Source organism: Pyxicephalus adspersus, chromosome 4 (genome assembly GCF_032062135.1).
Source record: "Pyxicephalus adspersus chromosome 4, UCB_Pads_2.0, whole genome shotgun sequence".
Taxonomy (NCBI): domain Eukaryota; kingdom Metazoa; phylum Chordata; class Amphibia; order Anura; family Pyxicephalidae; genus Pyxicephalus; species Pyxicephalus adspersus.
In genome coordinates, this window is record NC_092861.1 from 17,013,816 (window position 1) to 17,033,845 (window position 20,030).

At 39.3% G+C, this 20,030-nt stretch overlaps 1 protein-coding gene across 1 annotated transcript; it reads left to right on the forward strand.

Annotated features, from left to right (window-relative positions):
- Window positions 1–4: 4 nt before the first annotated feature.
- Window positions 5–18,511, forward strand: MATN3 (matrilin 3; the record flags this gene model as incomplete). Its single annotated transcript, XM_072407497.1, is given in 5 exon segments — window positions 5–3,595; window positions 12,850–13,419; window positions 15,343–15,465; window positions 16,105–16,227; window positions 16,881–18,511. Coding segments are annotated over 5 exon segments (1,290 nt in total). The 5' UTR covers window positions 5–3,351.
- Between the last annotated feature and the right edge of the window lie 1,519 nt (window positions 18,512–20,030).

The following is a 20,030-nucleotide window of genomic DNA, read 5'->3' on the forward strand; positions in this document are numbered from 1 at the left end:
TGTTCCAGGTCTGTGCCTCAGAGTATAAAAACCATGGGGTGAGCATGACAAGCAACCAGCATTTTCATTTGTATATTTTTTTCAGTACAGATTTCCCTGAAAGTCTAGATGAAGTCCCAAAAACTGACATATAGTCAGTGAACCTTACTTACTTTTTCAGTGAACCTTGGTTATCCGGGAATCCTTTAATGGATTTCCTAAGGTCATTTGCTATTTGTTAGCAAATGTTTTCAATCCTAAATCAGATTCTATTCCAGGTTAGCTGGATCATCCAGGTCCACTGATAAGTGTATCCTCTCCAGTCTTGGAGAACTTTATTAAATCGGGCCCATTGTAGTATGGTCATGTTTACTGGTGCACACTGGACACTGCCATTGTCTGGCTCTATGGAGGAATCAAAGAGATAGCGGAGGCTGATTTGCTGTTCTCATCCACCTGGTAGCTGGGTGACCACAACATATAGTGTAAGGCTGAACTAGTCCTAACATCCTCTATTTTAGGTCTGTTTTTCACTTTCCTGTTACGATTGTTATGTAAGGAGACCTAATATGATTGTCTATTATTACATAGTGCCAACAAATCAGCGCTGTGCAAAGTCCATAGTCATGCCACTAGCTATCCCTCAAAGGAGCTCACAATCTAATGTCCCCACCATAGTAATTTGTCTATAACACAATCTAAGGTCCCTTTTGAGGGGAAGCCAATTAACCTAACTGCATGTTTTTGGGATGTGGGAGGTAACCGGAGAACCCGGAGGAAACCCACGTAAACAAAGGGAGAACCTGCAAACTCCATGCAGATAGTGCCCTGGCTGAGATTTGAGTCTGGGACCTAGCATTGTACATGTCAGGGTGGTAACCTCTGAGGCGCCTAATGGTCTAATAGTACTTGAGTTACACACTGTGCATTCTGTAATCTAACCGACATGGTGCAGTTATGTGCAATATAAGTCTAAGGACACTTGCACTGAGTTGCTTTTACTTGGTTCTGTGGATGTGAGAGCCAGACGCAACAACCCCTAAGATGCAGTAGAACTGGACTACTAAACTTCTATTGAGTTTAAACTTTAGTCAGAAATGTTTTAATTTTAAAGGCAGTGAGGGAAAATTCAACCCAACAATGAAATGATAAAAATAATTGATAGCACTGACTAGTATTAACCCCTTATAGCCCTAGTTGGAGAATCTATTACTTTATAAATTCATAATGAGCTATCAAATGTCTAAAATTAAAATATAAATTAATTCATACAAAAGCGATTCAGGATTCATTCAGATATCCAAATGTGAAGTAAGCTTGTCTCTATCTGCAGCTTTTGGGACCACCACCATCTGACCCAAGAGTCACATCCAGACCCTGCTGGTCTAGATATTTCAGGGACAGTTTGGAGGCTTTATGTTAAGGCATCTTAGTACCTCCTAGAACTCCTGGCTCATATACAGGTATTATAGTCATTGCATCCTTAAAAGTGTTTACCCAGATGATCAACTATGTGAAACCATTTTATGTATTATTTTTGAAAAAATGGCTATGGGTCATTTACATTGATTCACCTTTCAGACCTTCTAGTGCAGGGATTGATTTTTTTCCAGGGTTACTCTTGCAACCTTAGCTGCTGCCTGATTCTTAGTGCCTTTTTTTTCTTTGCAGTGTTCCTTTCTAGAGTCTTAGTTCCTTGTGGTGATCTATTTTGGTTGCACAGCAACCGCTCAGCCTTGTTCTACCAGTATGGTAACACAGATAGGGTTGTTGCTCATCCTATCCCTGGCAGAAAATGTTAGCCTAACCATTTAGACTATACTTTAGATAAATTGGTTTGCCTCTGGAAGTACAAAAACATTGAAAAAATGAGAGCTGTTATGGGCTTTGCCTCTTCATGTGTTTCTAAAAGGTCAGTTTGTCTTGGGAGATTTCAAAACTTTGCACATTGATGCATCAGGGCTTGATCCATCCCATTGCCTGGTACATTTAGATTCTTCTAAGTTTGTTTTGCTTCTTGATAGAACTTTTTTTCCCATCCCTTTCAGGTAGACATTTCTGGAAGTAGTCCACATAGAGACAACAACTGTCTCTTAGCGAGCTCCATCCTTCTGATGTCTTGACAAGAGGGCCTGTCTTTTTCCTGTTTCTGCGGTCATCACTGCTGCTGCTACTTCTACTACTACTATTACTTACATTTGGTGACCTCTGAGGATCAGGTAGTTCCATGTGTTTCTTACAAACCTGGTATTTAGTCTCTGAGTTAGCCTTCCATTGTGAGCATCAATCTTTTATCTTGCCTAGTGCTAACTGAGGTTAACAAATGAGGATTCCTGCACTGCAACACAACATAGAGTGGCGTCCTTGGAGTGCTTAATTTTATTAAGCATGCAGCATGTTGTGGTATTTTGTACTGGTTACTTGTTAATCCACATGCATTGTGTGATCATGAGAAACTTATACCACTACCGTACATTCTACTTATGCAGCTTACTCCATAGAAACTAATTTTGTCGGCAGTTATTTGCTACACCTTGCAATTGACAACTGTGGAATTTTTAGTAGTGGTAGAGCACTACCATATCTTCTGTAGCAATATACTATCTAGGTGACTACCAGCAAGTTGTTATGGCTGCATACACATGTTCTATATTTGTGAAAGATCCTTTCTGAACGATGCATGAACGAGCGCTGTACATACAGTGCCATTCTGCTCTATAAGGAGGGGAGGGGGAGAACAACGGAGCGGTACGCCGCTGCGCTTATTGCTCGTTACTTCCATTATGATCGTCATCAGTGAATCCACAAGGACAGATCTGTGAACTAGAAGCGCTGTACACATGCCAGATTCTCATCCGATATCAGCCCTGACGCGATTATCAGACAAGAATCATCTGTGTGTACGTAGCCTTTAGTACGTAAGTCTTTTTTAGTAGCAAGAGAATTGAACTGCCAGTGAAGTTTGGCTACTACATTATTACGGGTTACACTGAATATTATACATTGAAAGTCCCAAAAGACTTCTCAGTCTTTTCCAAGCCTGAATTTTCGGTAAATCATTTAGAACAATAGGTTGCATTCTATACACATGAAAAATGTTAGCAGAGTGTGAAATACCTCATGTTTTCAAAAGGTACTTGTAAAGTTCTTTTTCGGGTCTATAGCCCTTTAAGGGTCATTCTCCTTGCATATTAGGATGTTAGGTTTGGGAGGCACAGGATTGGTTTTCCTTTGGTATACAAAACTCAGGAAAAATGGGCGTAGCTTACAATGGTCAGCGCTGGGTTACTAGACACCTGGCAGACCTCATTCTGCATACAGTATCTGTCTTTATAGCCACTTTACAGAGAGTGTCTCTGTGTGCTCAGCAGCATGAATCCCTTGCTGAACTGCAATGTGTTCTTTCTATTTGCCTTTTTATTGGTGGCTGTTCATGGAACTCATTACAGGATGTATGGATACCCCATTCAAAGGAGCTTCATCTTTCCTCCTCCTCTGGTCCATGGCAGTGCAGTGCTACCAGTGCCCAGACCCGGCGTGTTAGCCAGTGCTCCACATGCTGCCAATGTGCGTCCCAAGCCAGACACCAGGACACTACAAGTGAACCAGCCAGCAGGTATGTTGCACCAAGCCCTGAGCATGATTGTTCTAACCTCTGCTGCAAACCTAAACAGGCAAGGTAATAGAAGAATTGCCAGTTATTGCTTGGGGTGCAGCATATTTTTTAATAAATCTTAACCTAGTTTTATTAATCTGATTTTTCCAAATTGTAAAAACATCATCTAGATCAGTGTTCCTCAACCAGGGATCCTCCAGAAGTTGCTAGGGCTTACTTGAGCAATGAGCAGTTTGCGCCTCTCAGATTAGTTAAATGATCAATGATCTTTCTGGTAATCAGGGTGACATTCTTCCCGATAGCCAGCAATGGCATCCTTTCCACTGATCACCACACTAATATAATGTGAGCTGTGGATAATAAATATAGCAAGGGTTCCCTAAGACCTGAAAATTATTTCAAGAGTCCCTCCATGTTCAAATCTTTTAAATACACTGAGCTGTAAAAAGCTCATGCAAGATTCTAATTTGATTTGCTGGTTTTAAGCTGGTGCCATATTAAAACCCAATCCAACATCTTATCAGGAAGAGTTGTTGGAAACCTGAGATGCAAGCCAAAGTATTCTGTTCTTGGGACAACCATTTTTGGTAATGAAACATCTAACTTTGATAGCAAGAAATTTAATCTTTCACATTTGGCTGTAAATCCCAAATCGAACACAACTGGTGCAATCCCAGGCCTTTGAATGGTTTAGTATGATAATGTACAATATTTTATGTATAGCTTAATATTTTTTTCATACAAGATACTAGTAGTTAAATAAATACCCTTCTTGCTTCCTTTACCTCTTTCAATCTGGAACCAAGAGATCCTTGTGTGTGAGCTCACAGGTTGTATTATTCTTTCATCTAAAAAGTAAATTCTGGAATCCTTGAGAAATGTTAGAGATCAGTAAATAGAATTCACGTAAATATCCACCCAATAAAATATTAGTTTTGGATGAACCAACATTCTACATCATCTGAGCAGTTCTTTCATCCCTGGCTTAACTACTTTTTGGCAACTGTATGTATTACATTATGAGTAGTAGCTAGAAAGAAATGTTGATTCATTACCTTAGCATTACAACACTGAGTTTGCTGCTGTACAAATTCATGCAGAACATTCAAAGTCTCACAGCCTCCTCTTCCTAAATTAGAACCCAAACAATCCCCGTGGACCCAACTACATTGGGTGCAGGGGTGTAACCCTATTATTATTAATAAACAGGATTTATATAGCGCTAGCATATTACACAGCGCTGTACATTAAATAGGGCAAATGACAGGCAGATAAAGAGAGTGGTACAAGAGGAGGAGAGGACCCTGTCCCGAAGACCTTACAATCTAGGAAGTCACACAATAGGAGGGAGGATACTTATTATTATGTATTAAAGTAAGTATTACGCTGATTTATGTTGGGAACATATACAGTCACAAAACTATTAGGATTTCATTTGATCCCTGAATGGAGTTTAATCTTTTCTAGAGTTTGTTCACACTGCATGATTATAGTATAGAGTCGCTGAACCCTTCAAAAGGTCAGATATGAAGGAACATTAGACACTGCATGGAAAGAAATGTCTAATGTTCTTACTATATGTTTTGCAACAATTTTTTATTAGTAAACAGTATTTAAATAGCACCAACAAATTACACAGCGCTGTACAATAAATAGGGCTTGTTAATGACAGACAGTGACAGAGGAGGAGGAGAGGACCCTGCCTAGAAGAGCTTACAATCTAAGAGACAATGCAACTTTACACACATTTATGTCCTTTGTATGCACAATTCACAAATAGAGTCAGTTTCATCATGGACAGCAGCACAAGTGGTTGTGCATTGTGTTATAACAAAAGGCGTAATAATAAAGACTGAGCAAAGCCTTAGTTCTCATTTGTCTCTCTTGGATCAAACTTACTCTCATGTTCCAAAATCAGGGTTCAATTAGAAGGGGGGAAGGGGCTGACTCCTCTGTGTCATTTTTTTCTTTAACAATAATTTTATTAGAAGAATATTGAGGATATGGGATACAGAAAACAATAGTTGGGGATATTGCAAAAATATTAACATTCTCTGTGTCATTTTTACTGTAAATGATACAGCATTGCCAGTTAGATTTATGCTTTTATCAAAACCACAGAGGTTGGACTAAGTTGTCCCCCTTCAAATGCAAGTCGAGTCCCAAGTCAAGTATCAAGTCACCACAAAGTCTTCCAAGTCGAGTCCCAAGTCAAGTCACTTCCTTTATCCCCATTTGTCCCCATATAGAAACAGAGCTCTGATCCTGTTCTTAAGCAAAGCACTTAGGTCCACAGCTTTCTCCTCTGACAGCTGAAGGGGGAAGGGAGGAAGGCAGTGAGACTTCTGTAACACCACCCTCCTCCCCGCCCCCTTCAGCTGTCAGAGGAGAACACTTGGAATGTTCCCCCTTACAGAAGCCTCACTGCCTTTCTCCCCACCTTTCTTGTATTCTAAGTTTTCACCTCTGACTGCTGAAGTGGGGAGGGGGGGGGGCAGTATAACAGAAGCCTCACTGCCTACCTGCCTGTCCTCTTCAGCTGTCAGAGGAGAAAGCTGTGGACCTAAGTGCTTTGCTTAAGAACAGGATCAGAGCTCTGTTTCTATATGGGGACAAATGGGGATAAAGGAAGTGACTTGACTTGGGACTCGACTTGGAAGACTTTGTGGTGACTTGATACTTGACTTGGGACTCGACTTGCATTTGTTGTTCATTAGGCGCCTTAAGTCATACTCGAGTCCGAGTCACGCGACTCGAGTTCCAACCCCTGCAAAACCATGGAAAGATAGTTTGTGGTGTGCTGTTGGTATTGAAGTTATGTTCATAAGCATTCCCAGAACCCCAAAGCAGCCAACAAGCAATCCCCATTCTTTGTTCTGACTGCTGTGAGTGGATCAAAGGTGAAATCTGATTGGTACTACTTTTGCACAATTTTATTATTATTACTATCCAGCATTTATCTTCACCAACATATAACCATAGTCATATCACTAGCTGTCCCTCAAAGGGGCTCATAATCTAATGTTGCAAATTTGGGGGGAAGCCAATTATTCTAACTGCATGTTTTTGGGATGTGGGAGGAAACCCATGCAAACACAGGGAGAATCTGCAAACTCCATGAAGATAGTGTCCTGGCCAAGATTCAAACCTGGGACCTAGCGATATAGAGGCCAGAGTGCTGCCCCAATTTTTCACTTGAAATAGGCTGTATTTTTTAACGTATAGTGCTGAAAAATATTCTGTTTTATATAATACAAAGGACACTAAAATCAATGGTAATGAGCACAATTTTGTAACAGCCATGTTAACAGCCAATGACCTTGCTGATATGGGTTATTGTTCTGTGCCTATTACCATTGTTGTTTTTTACTGCCTTGGTGTATTGCATATATTGATGGGTGAACTCACCTGTGTTGGTTCTCTATGGGTTTCGCCGAACAATCCAGTTAATTGCAAATTAGATGGGCGAATGCTGCCTGCTATGCTCATACTAACAGGCCATAAGCCAGGTTTCCAATGTAAAAATCAGGCAGGGTACCTATTGTATGGTGATTATAAGGGGTGCTACTGCCTGGACAACCATGCCCACTGAAATCAGCCAACTTTAAAATTTACTGCAAACCCTACCCTGAAGGGATTCGGACATCATCGCTAATTAAATATTCCAATGTGTCCAATAGAATAACAAGAGTAGTATAACTACCCCAAATAGCTTATAGACTAGAGCAGCCTTCTCAGCTTTTTTAACATGGGGGAACCCCTACTATAATTACTTTATCCACAGCTCACAGTACATTAGTGTGGTAGTCAATAGGAAGAATGTCACCCTTACAGATAACCAAAAAGATATTTGGCACAAATTGCTCATGGCTCAAGGACCCTGGTTCGGAAACACTGGACTAGATTGTACAATAAAAAAAAGAAAGTACACAAATACAGTAAATATTATTACTGCAAATATGTTTATATGTTTTCTTTTCAATTGCCTTAACAGAATGTTTTTCATTATTTAAATATAAATATAAAAGGCTGGAGAAGATACATTTTGCAGGAGGGTCAAGCAAATCTGTAATGGATTCTTAAAAGTCATTTGCTATTTGTTAGCAAATGTTTTCAATTCTGGACCGGATCCATTCTACGTTTGCTGGATCACCCAGGTTCACTGATTTTAGTGTATCCTCTTCAGCCTTGGCGAGCTTTAATAAATCAGGCCCTTTGTGTTTAATAGGATTGCATAAGGTAATCGTTTCTTACATACCTTTATTTAAATGTACGCCTAATGAATCCCCTGTTTTCAATAATGATGACATTGTTAGCCCAATCAAACAGTTGATTTGTGTTATTTTTTTATTTTTGCCAGCTCTGAACTGGGATGGTGATTCACTGTTATTTATTTATGAGCAGGAAATAGGCATTGTACTTTGATGTTGTATATATAAAATTTCCTGCATTTCTATGTTTTATATAAATAGAGGTGTCCTACATTTCATGCTGAGATTAGGATATGCAAAAGAGAGTCAGCAATAAAATGCATTGAAGAATCATAGAGAATGAGCTGATTGTGAGAACAGATGCAGTAGGTCTAACAAGAGCCAAGTTACCTTCTAAAGACAAATGTTTACATTGAGTTGGAGAAGCAAAAACACCAATGAAAGATAGCTAAGCTCCGAGCAAGTATCACCATTTGAATAATGTAGCTCCCAAAGGTCCCTGCAATTTGTAGCTTTGTAGGCAATCACTGGAGGGCAAAGCTACCTAATTAGATTGTTGTTTATTTGTTTTACTGCCCCGCGTTCAGTAAAGTAACGCCTGCAGAATTATTATATTTATACAATATGTTATTCTTTAATACTGTAATGCTAGAACAGAAGCATTTGTTTTGAATAGACTTTTTACATCCCAAATCAAAACCTTTAATAATAATATGGATGGGAGTTTAAAATTTAGAATGTATTATGTAAATGGAACCTGTAAATGTTAATTGTAAATGGAAGCTGGCACAGGGGATATCCATCCTTGCTTAAAAAAAATAAAGCATAGGGCTTCATTCACACTGCAGAGCATCTGGTGGTCATGTGTTATACTTAATTTATGAATCACACAGAAACACATGCAGGGGTACATTGTATCAACACAACACACTGCAACACCTATAGTGGCGACATATGGCATTGCTTCTGTGCAATACCTGATCCAATCAAACACTATGTACAATGGAGTGTACTGCTTATTGTGGTCCAGATTCCACTTCCTCACATTTTCCTTTTCCCTCTGTTCTGTCTAGAAAATAAAATGACTAACAGTCATTCCCTCTTGCAATTTCTTACAAATAACAATTGTATTGTATTGTAACAGTATTGGATCCAGGGTATTGCCCTTAGGGGTGAGGATTTTTTTTCTTCTGTTTAGCAAAGTTGGCAGCAATTACCATACACTCTTAAGAATTTTTTTAAACCTGAAAATGTCATTAGAAAAATAATCTTTGTTCATACTTCTGTCACACCATTAGATGGTGCTATGTCATCATGTAAAATGTATAACATACTCTTGTTGTCTGAAACATTCTTACACAAGGGCACAGCACCATCTACTGATGGCCAACAACAATGCACAATTTATGAGGAAGTAATCCACCATAACCAACTCAAAGTACAAAATACCTTAACCTGTAAAAATATCCTTCCCTTTATTAATATAATTTATTTAAAAGATTTACTTTTTTTTTTTTATAAAAGTAATTCGTGTAGATTTTTTACACAGATTGCTTTTTTTTTTCAAGATTTCCAAAAAAGCACAAGGTATTTTGCAAAGTGTGAGGTTTTATTATTGAAGTGGATATAAGAGAACAGATGTGAACAGATGTCCCCTTTGGAATTTTTCCATTTCTTTTCACAACTAGAACATTTGGAATTCCTATCACTTTCTGTCTTTGTTAGTAAGGGGTCTGACCCTTCCCCACGCTATACAAAACCAGAAGCAAAATCATCCATAAATACAATTTAAATGAATTATTTAGTTGGTTTAGGAACCTAAATGTATCAAGCTGACATCATCCTATCACTGTTTGGTAATGAAGTTGGAGTAACCCATCTAAGCCATGGAGTATCTGTTTGTATCAGTGTAAAATGCATGCAGGAAGGGAAAAGGCTTGCACACTGAGAATAAGGAATAAGAAACAGGAAGCAAAGCTTCAATGTTAGAAATGTTATCTAGGATGTATTCCCACTAGTGTGTCACAAAAATTTTGATGTGTGTGTTGACGTGCAATATATTAGGGCAATCCATTCATGTGAGTGGGCTGCCCAATATTCCTCAACACTTAGGTACCATAAAGCAGGGGTCCCCAATTCCCGATCCGCCGCCCGGCTGTCTGACACCTGAGCTTCGAGAGCATGGAGACCCTACGGATCTCAGGCTCAGGTTGGTGGTTGGGTTGTGTCTCTGGACTCAGACCTGGGATAGGAGAGTGGACGGGTTCTGGGATTATGACGTAACTATGGGGAAAGTTTCTTACCCTTTGAGTGACACAGCTTCCTGCACATGCATGATCCAAAGTCCATAGATTTAGTGGTCGGCGAGCTCAAAAAAGTTGGGGACCACTGGTCTAGTGGGCCCTGGCCGTCTGACAGGTGTGCCACGGCTCTGGCCGGTGCGCCCCCCTAAGTGGGGTCCTTCTACTGACCCTGCTGGGGGGTGCACCGGCCAGAGCTGCTGTCCACCTGTCGGATGGCCGCCCAGTATCCCTCAACATATATACAATAGTTCATTGCAGTTTGCTGATAAGATGCACCATAAAGCAGGGGTCCCCAATCTCCTGCCAGCTGACAGGTGGGCTCATGCTCTGGCCGGTGCTCCCCCCAGCAGGCTCAGGAGAAGGACCCCACTTGGGGGGTGCACCAGCCAAACCCGCGGACCATGTCCCCCGTGCACATCGCAGGCTCAGAACTGAGATAGGAGAGTGGGCAGGTTCTGGCATCATTACGTCACTCTGGGGAAAGTTTCTTCCCCTTTGAGTGACACATGGCTCCCAGGGCATGCGCGGTCCAGAGTCCGTGAGATTAGTGGACTGTGGATTGGGGACCACTGCCATAAAGAATAAATGGCAATGCAGCACATCAAACCCACATGATATAGATTCTATTACTTCGTTTTCATTAGTTTTCACGTGTTACTGCAACATATACTAACACATGAGTCCACTTGTGTGCATTAATAAAGGAACATCAGACAACCTATATTTTCAAATATAAAATATACACATCGCAGTCCTCTAGGATTTGGGTCCCCATGGTGCCATTCAGTAGCCATTTGCTATGGACAGGCACCCAGAGGAGGCTATTTTGGCTTTGATTAATATAGTAGAATAATTGTGATAACAGATGCACTCAATACAGAATTCAGTAATGTATTGAAATTTAGTTTTGCAGGAAGGAAGTCTATTCTAACAAGATACATTTGCATGTGGTTAGACTTTAGACGCACACACAGGTTTCCCATTTGCTTTATAGACATCTTACTTCACACTTTAGAAGGTCGGGCCCTATATGTGTGGGTGACAATAAGCCTTGTGCATGATCTTACCCCTCTTCACTCCTCTGATTGCCTACATGACTATTTTAAACCACCTGTAGAATTTAAAGTATCTAAAGACTACGGTGAAATTAGTCCTAATGAGGCTCAAATCCATTATGTGATGAACAAATATCATAAATTAACAAAACATTTCACCTCCTTAAAACCCCATTATTTGTGTATCACTGGCTTCTCCTCTCAGATGCTGCAGCTCATAGTGGGAGGGTTCCAACACAGTTTTGCCAATCCAATAGGTAGAAGGTGGGGCTGGGTGTGGCCAGCTGCTGATTGACAAGTTACAGGCCTATGACTCACCAGTGACAATACTATTAGTCCCACCCTCTGTGACTTCTTCTCATTCTACTGTATTGTAAGCAGCCAACACCTACATGAGGGTGGCCACAGTGCTTTGAAAGAAATAGCGGTACAGCAGTGTTTTTCCCTTATCACTGGAGGCTGCACAGGGTGAACTTTAAATGCAGGATCACCAGGTTTTTGTGAGATTTTTCAGGGGATGAATGGTATGTGCAATGATGTACTGCAGCAATATTATTTAATAGAAGGGTTTAGTTCTACATATTGTGTCCAAATAAAATGTGTCTAAATAAAGTGTCCAACTTGGCATATATATATGAGTATATATTTCAGATTGGTACAAAAAAGCAATAAAAAAGCAATAAAAAAGCAAATTTCCTTGTTCATTTATCATTAAGCCTTCCAAAGTCAATAATTTCCATATTTACATTCTGTGATCAAAATGTGGGTAATCAGCTAGATCTTCCACCTCCATCTACTGCCTCTGGTCCTGTTCAGGCAAAATAACACTCACTCCATTCTGACCATTTTATCTGAGTTTGTGGGTTGAGCGGGAATGGGGGAGTGCAGCTTGAGATAGGGGTAAAATGATGAAAAGGACAGTTGGGTGAATAAATCATGGAATGGGCAATAAGGAGCACATAAGTGCAGCTTTAGATTAAGGGTGAGGGGTGGGGGCTACAATATTGGATAGAGGCCAAGAAGTGGTGGAAGGGAGCATTGGATGGGAATTTGGGGTATAGGGATTTCAGGGTTGGAGGGAGGTCAGGAATGGGGGAATACAGTGTTTAATAGGGCAGTTGGTGAGAAGTGGAGGAGCGTAGGAGTTCGATGGGAGGGTGGGGGATGGGGATCACAATTGTAAATGGTGTGGTGGTGAAGAGTCGAAAACAGAAGAATTGGATGGGGGGGGGGTTTAAATGGGGGTCTGCAGTGGTAAAACACAAGGGTTTGGTGGGAGGGTGAGGATTGAGGGACTGCAGCGGTAAATGGGGTAAAGGGGAAGAGTGGAGGACAGCAGAAATAGATGAGGAGGAAGTGAAAGGTAGTGTTTTAAATGTTATACTGCCCAAAAAATGGTAGGGGTTTTAATTAATCCTAATTGAAAAAAGGTTTAGTTTTTAAGTACATTAACAACCCCAAATTTTTCTCTTGACCAAAACGAAATAATATTTCAGGTGGTAATATTTAACAAACTTATCATATCAACTTTCAGTAACACTTGATAGTATTATATAGTAATATGTATTATTACACACTTTGGTAGGTAAATATATTTACACATGTGCGAACTGCTATACCAGGCTCATTGCTTCCTCCAAACCTTGTTGTCTCTCACACCTATCTCTGCCCTATTACCTTCACAGAGACTGTCTGTAAAAGCAAACCCATGGATTTGGTATTTATAATTGATAGTTCCCGCAGCGTCCGTCCTCAAGAGTTCGAGAAAGTCAAGACTTTCCTTTCCGACATGATCGACACTCTAGACACAGGAGAAAGGGCAACTCGAGTGGCCGTAGTGAATTATGCCAGTACAGTCACCATTGAGTTCTATCTAAAGACCTTCTTCAATAAAGCTGCGATGAAGAACGCCATCTCCTTGATCAACCCATTGTCCACTGGCACCATGACAGGTCTTGCCATACAGACTGCCCTCGAGGAGGCATTTTCAGAGGAGTCAGGAGCCCGTCCTGTGTCCCTCCAGATTCCCAAAGTAGCAATCATTGTAACAGATGGAAGACCTCAAGACAGGGTGCAGGATGTAGCTGCTACGGCTAGGGCCTCTGGAATAGAGATTTATGCAGTAGGAGTGGACAGGGCAGACATGCAGTCTCTTAAATTGATGGCAAGTGAACCACTCGATGACCATGTGTTTTATGTGGAGACCTATGGAGTAATTGAAAAGCTCACTTCAAAGTTTAAGGAATCTTTTTGTGGTAAGTTTTTACACAGATTCACCATGCCAGTGTATCACATCAACTATTTATTCTCAATTTCTACAATTCAAAACTTTTGTGAAGTTTTAAAGTTCTATTTATAATTAGAATTACTGAAGACCATAGACATGGCTTTACAAAAGCCGCTGTGACATAGACACACATTTTTATTTAATGGAAATTAACATACAATAGTACACAAAGGGCTCTATTTATAAAACAGGGAATCAGACATTTTCTTCAAATATTACCTCGTAGGTATCTTTCATGTCCATGTGTTTCCATAGCAGTAACAGAGTCCACAAGTAGTCCCCAAGATAAGAACATCCAATATACTGACGACTCCTACATACAAACCGGCTTCCCTGCTGCTCATGTGCAGGACAGAGGCTTGATACGAGGGAGGGGCGGTTTGCATAACTTGCAGAAGAAATTTTTTGCTAAACACATCTGGTGTTGTGGGTGATCTCTTTTGCAACCTCTTGTAACTCTTTTATGACCAAGACAAACTCTGCAGTTGTTTCTTTCTGCATATCAAAGCACAGCTTGCTCCAGAAGTTAATGAATGTCTAGGCCCCATAAAGATTTTTTTTGCTTTGTTTGTGATTAACTCACAGTGAGGATTTTATACAGTAACTGACACCACACTGTCTAATAATATTTTGAGACACACATCTGTCCTAATTGCATTTATTAAAATAATGTACCTGTTCCGACTTACATACAAATTCAACTTAAGAACAAACATACAGTCCCTATCTTGTATGTAACCCGGGACTACCTGTATTTAAGTTAGGTCATCAAAGAATAAATATGCATCTGTTTTATAATAATGAAAATTGCCTTGAGATATAAAGATCCAGCAAACCTGGAGCAGATTTCTTAAAATAAATTTGCGATTAGTTGGAAAATATTTTCAATCCTGCACCAGGTTCATTCCAATTTTACTGGATCACTCAGGTTCCCCCATGATAGTATATCTTCTCTAGTCTTGAAGAGCTTGTAAAAATCAGGGCCTATGCTGTACTTAAAGTGTACCTAAACTCAGAATTGTTACTTTATGTAAAAGGGTAGACAATCCTTTTATTTAAAATAAAAATTCTGTTTGTGTTTTTTTAAGTGCAACACCCTTTGTTTAAAAAAAAACTAAAAGAAATGGGGGTGCAGCACTGCCCACTAATTCTTGATCACCTAGGCATTCAAGAATGAATGGGAGCGCAGAGCCTCTCTACTGGCTGCTCCTTCTGCACATGCCTGAGCATCTCGGGCATATTTATGTGAATAACCTGCTGAATGTCACAAATGTCAATGATCACAGCAAAATGCCTGCATTTTGGTAAATATAGTATACAGCCATAGTGTGAATGGGCTCCAAGGGTTTATTAAATTATTGAACAAATAAAAACCTAGTAGATAAAAGAAACAAGTAAATAAAATGTTCAGAGCCATACAATCCTGTTCTATGTGAATGACAGTAGTGGCCATAGCCAGCACATGTGGCTGGTATTTTCCTGACACATATACCAAGTTTCATAGATTTCAGTAATGATATATTATACAACCATATTGTATGTAGGGGTCTGGCCTGTGATGTGTTTTTCAAGAGTCACTATTTAATTAACTGTCTGTAACCAACAAATCAACACATCATACCTTCAGATTGTTCCTGATTTGGAGGGACTGTCCCTTTTTCAGATCCAAGTCCCTCTGCCTCTATTTCCTCCTCCATTGTCCCTTTTTTAAAGTGGTTAAAGTGACCCTAAAAGTGGTTGTTATAATTGAATTTTGATGATCTATGCCTCTCAAATACACACCATGTTTATTATATATGACTATATTTTATATCGATGTATTTTGTAGTAGCATAATAAAAATGGGCACAGCAGCATGAAAAGCTAATACTCTTTATTTTTTATTTTCTAGTTGTTGATTTTTGTGCTTATGGAAGACATGACTGTGAACACATATGTGTATCAACGCCTACATCATACCTCTGCAGGTGCCGTGATGGCTACATTCTCAATCCAGACAAGAAGACCTGTTCACGTAAGAATTTCATGCTAAGGGACATTAAGGGCCTGATTTTTTAAAATTCAGTTTGAGTTGCTTCAAAGATCACTTGGAATCCAATGACAGTAACATTTAGCTTGCAGTTAATAAATTTCAAGCAGGCCATGCCTTCCCTATAGAACTGTATAGGATTGCAAAATCTGGTGCAAACTTGAGAGTTTACACCAGACGGATTTGCAATCCCATAAAAAACAATCGGCACAGGACTCCTATAACATTGAACAGTAGAAGCAGCGTTGCCACCCTAGGACAGAACTACAGAAGTAATGCAGATTTAATAAAATGCTTTCAATTGCATATTTGCCAAATATGAGAAGTTAATTGTTGGGGTTTACATATCCTTTAGCTATTGTATACTGTAGTGAAAGTTTTGACTTACCATTCCTTGTTATCATCACACTTGCTAATTACCATTCCCAAACTACATAATCTGGGCCTGTGGGGATTCTTAAATATTTTTAGATTAAAACCAGTTGTAATCCTGTTTCATTGTAATTGATTGATCCATAACTGGACAAGTCATATCCTATAAAATAGTTTTATTACCTACACTTTACCTTTAAATACTATGTTCAATTATATCCATATTGATGATGATTGCATGCATTATTCCAGGTATTGATGTGTGCGCACTGGGAAGACACGACTGTGAGCATATCTGTGTGGCCAATGCTACTTCCTATCAGTGCAAATGTCGTGATGGATACTCTCTCAACCCAGACGAGAAGACCTGTTCACGTGAGTCTCAAGCACTGTGGTGGCATGCATAAAAAATTGTAAGAATTAGCTTTTTTCTCCAGAACAACTAATTCCCACTGTCATTTCTAGTGTAAATTTGTGACAACAAAAGTCTGGCTTCATGGATTTGTCAAGAGCAAGGGCAGATCATTGGTACAGTGAACCAAGGGGGAAAATTTGGACCTTAGACCCCTTGCATCAGGCATTCTCTTTTTTGGGCATTTTGTTATCCCTCTCCATATTCGCACCCTTTTTTGCAATGACCCAATTCTATCACATCTACAAGATCAATTAAATCATTATCCTTATATAAAGAAATGTCACTGAGCCATTGTTCCAACTGCAGCAGGATCAAGGTGTATGATTCCGCTTAAGCTACTGAGCACTTTTAATGATGACAATAATGATGTGATAACGATTTTGTGGAGGTAATCAGAGGAATGGTAAGTTAAATCTCATGTTCCCTCCCACTGGCAAAAATAGAATAGGGAAGACCCAGTGGGATCCAACTCTACCCAAAATAGAGGTCAGTTTTGGGAAAAATACCTTTTTTTACATTTATTATTATTCTTTTAAAATGTGAGAATCTGAAAATCTAAACTAAAAAGTATGTGGCGTCTCACCTAACCTTTTATTTCTCCTTTTTCTTATAGAGGAAGCACGAGGGGTTGTACAGACGGAGGACCCTTGCAAATGTGAGAGTCTGATTGCCTTCCAGAGCCAAGTGAACACTTATATTGAGTCTCTGACTACTAAACATATCCTTTACCTGGTGCATTTATGTTTCTGGAAAGTAGATGTTTCTGTGGCTTTGTATGTTTTGTGCCAATGTAGGTCAACACACAACAGTAGTAGGAAGTATAGACACTATAATAACACCTGAAGATGTTAGATTTGACATATAAAATGTATCTCACTAAGCAAAGTCTTACCTAATTCAGCTGTCAGTGGAGGGACAAGGCTCATAAATGTTACCATTGAATAGCAAAACCTCCCAGACACAACAGACACCCACAGCAAGGTAACCAGTCAGGACTCATATACCAACACATTGCATGGCATTAAAACTGACTTTGCTGTATGGGTTTCCAAAAATTTCAAACTGTCTGCATACTTGATGGGATATCTTTCTTTTATTCCTTATGTGATTACAGGAAATGAGGTGGGGAAACTCTCCCACTCTCTTCCCCATACGAGTGGTTGGAGTTCCATTATAGTCTACCTGTTAAACAATGTTGGTAGTTTCCAAGGACCCATCAACGCCAGGGCAGTTTAAAACATCATCAATTTTGGTCATTTTTAAACTAATTTTGTGATTTAATTTTAATTTTTTGACTTTGAATATGTTCTTTGGCTTTTTAATTTTTTTTCTCAGTTTTTCAAGTTACTTTCTCTCTCCATTGAATAAATAATTATAACATGAAGAGTACACATTTATGTTTAGCCAAATAATACATTTTTCATTAACCAAAATCCACTAGATGAGCTTACAAAAAAATTGCAAGTCTATGAAGGAAGAAGAAATTGAAGAGGATAAAATGGCCTTATGTATTCGTGGTGCAATAATCAGAGCTTTATGCATTGTGTGTGATTTATTCTGCTGATATTCTATAAACTTTTAAAACTTCCCCTAATAGAGGATGATATTACCCACCAATGAACCTTCATATTTATATGACCACCAATAGTTGTCCTGTAGGACTAGGTCACACTATTTTTGGGTATTAAAGGGAACCCTGCAAAGGGTTCTTATACTCACCTGTAGGAATGGCTTGTGTCCCCAACCTAGCATAGACTGGCATCCATTAGGATCTTTAACCCTGGGTTCAGTAAAATTAGAGGATAGAGCTAATATCCATGATGAAGTGATAGGTATTGAAAACAGGTCAGAAATGTTAAATGCTGGAGAGACTGATGGAGATTGCAGCAGCATAGGAACTTATATTATGCACCTACCCAGAGTTACTTTAAAGCCTAATGCAACCCAAAATAATCAAAGAAAATTCTAAAAGCAATCAGACTAATACATGAGTACAGTGTATAGAAGCAACGTGGTGGAAATTTTTCCTTAATGGAAAAGTTGTACTTTGCAATTGTCAATCTGCTAATAATGGGTAAGCTTGTAAATACTGTATGTTAAATTTTTTCTTCAAATACAACCCAAATTTCAAAGTAAGCCTGCTACAAAGGTAAAAAAGAGGTACAGAGACTTGATTTTTGCTGTTCTGAGAACTTTGGGGGTAAGGGAGGGTTACTTTTTATGATATGTCCTCATTAACCCAAAAAACTCAATAACTAAAATTTTTTTTTATAGCTTTATCCTTTTATTTTATTCCAAAAGTTGGTCAAATCTGCAGTTTTTAAAAAAATATCCAATCCTGCCATGAAGGTGGTGTCCAGAGAGACAACCCACCCACCGCCCTGAGCCTGCAATTCTATATATGGGTGATGTGGTCCGCGGCTCTGGCCGGTCTGTCCCGGTCTGCGGGGTTCTTCTCCTGACCCCATGGGGGGGACCATCTAGAGCCGCAGACCACCAAAGAATTCTTTGCAAAATAAGAGGGGGCACACGTGCCCATTCCCAAAAAAAAGCGAAGACACGGCGTTCCCACCAGTGCCCGCCCCACTACACACCTGGTCTTAGTGGGCCTCTATTATATATACTCATGTCTATTAATGCAAGCCCATAGATTTTAGTATCTAAAAACAAGAAATGTTATAGCCTGCTTATGCAGCTAGTTGGACTCAAGATGGTTCTACCAAAAAACTAGAATTAAATATGTAATCCCACAGGCTGGGGGCACATGGACAATTTTTATTAGGGTGATGGCGCTACTAAAATAACGAATAGTCATGATCAATAAGCATATGGAAAAAATGGCTCACTGTTAGTGAGTAGTTGTCTGTTGTGACGACTAATAATGCTCATTAAAATCATTGCGCGATCATCAGTGCTGCTTTTGTTTTACTCCATATGGAGTCATTTGTTCCAAAAGCATAGTAATCAAATGCTATCACTAGTGATTTTAGCAATGCAATGGCCCTTTCAAAAATTGCCTGCTTGGTCCTGGCTGGAGCTAGGAGTGTTCTGTTTCCTTTGTTGTCCCCTCATTTTATTACATAAATACTTTCTGTGAGTTTCGCCAGATCTTTACGCACCACCTGAAAATCTGATCTGGTAACATATCCATGAATTACAAATATTTTCTATAGGTACATTGCATTTTTATGGTCAGGATTCTATTTCCTAGTCCTATGTGAGGCTGTGAATGTAAGAAGCCATCTGTCTTGCTACAGTGAAGGGTATCAGACAACATGAAGAGTATCTGTTCTTCTTGGAAATCCATCCATAAATGCTCTAGCAGCAACTGACTTTAGATCTGTCCAGCCCGAGTGCTGGGGTTCTCTTTACTCCATCAGCTGAATCTTTAATGTTAAATCAAGACATGTTCTCTTATATGTGTGAGATTTGTTTTAGCCTTTGTGCTCTCCTGGATTCTTTGCATAGCAATATGTGATTAATGCTGATCACAATCTTCACACAACATTCCGTGAAACTTCATTTTAAATCTTTTCTGTAACTTTTCTACTGTTCTTAAAAAAATCACAGTGTGATTTAAAAAGGAAATGTAAAATAGATACAATAAAAATAAATTCAAACAATTTGTGATGGTTTTTGGAATCTTTATTTATTTAGATCTTAAATACATCAATAAATAATCATTACAGTTTATCATTACAATTATTAGCTCTGATTTTAAAAATGTTTTTCTAAAATCCTAGTGTTGATATGAGAACAGAAA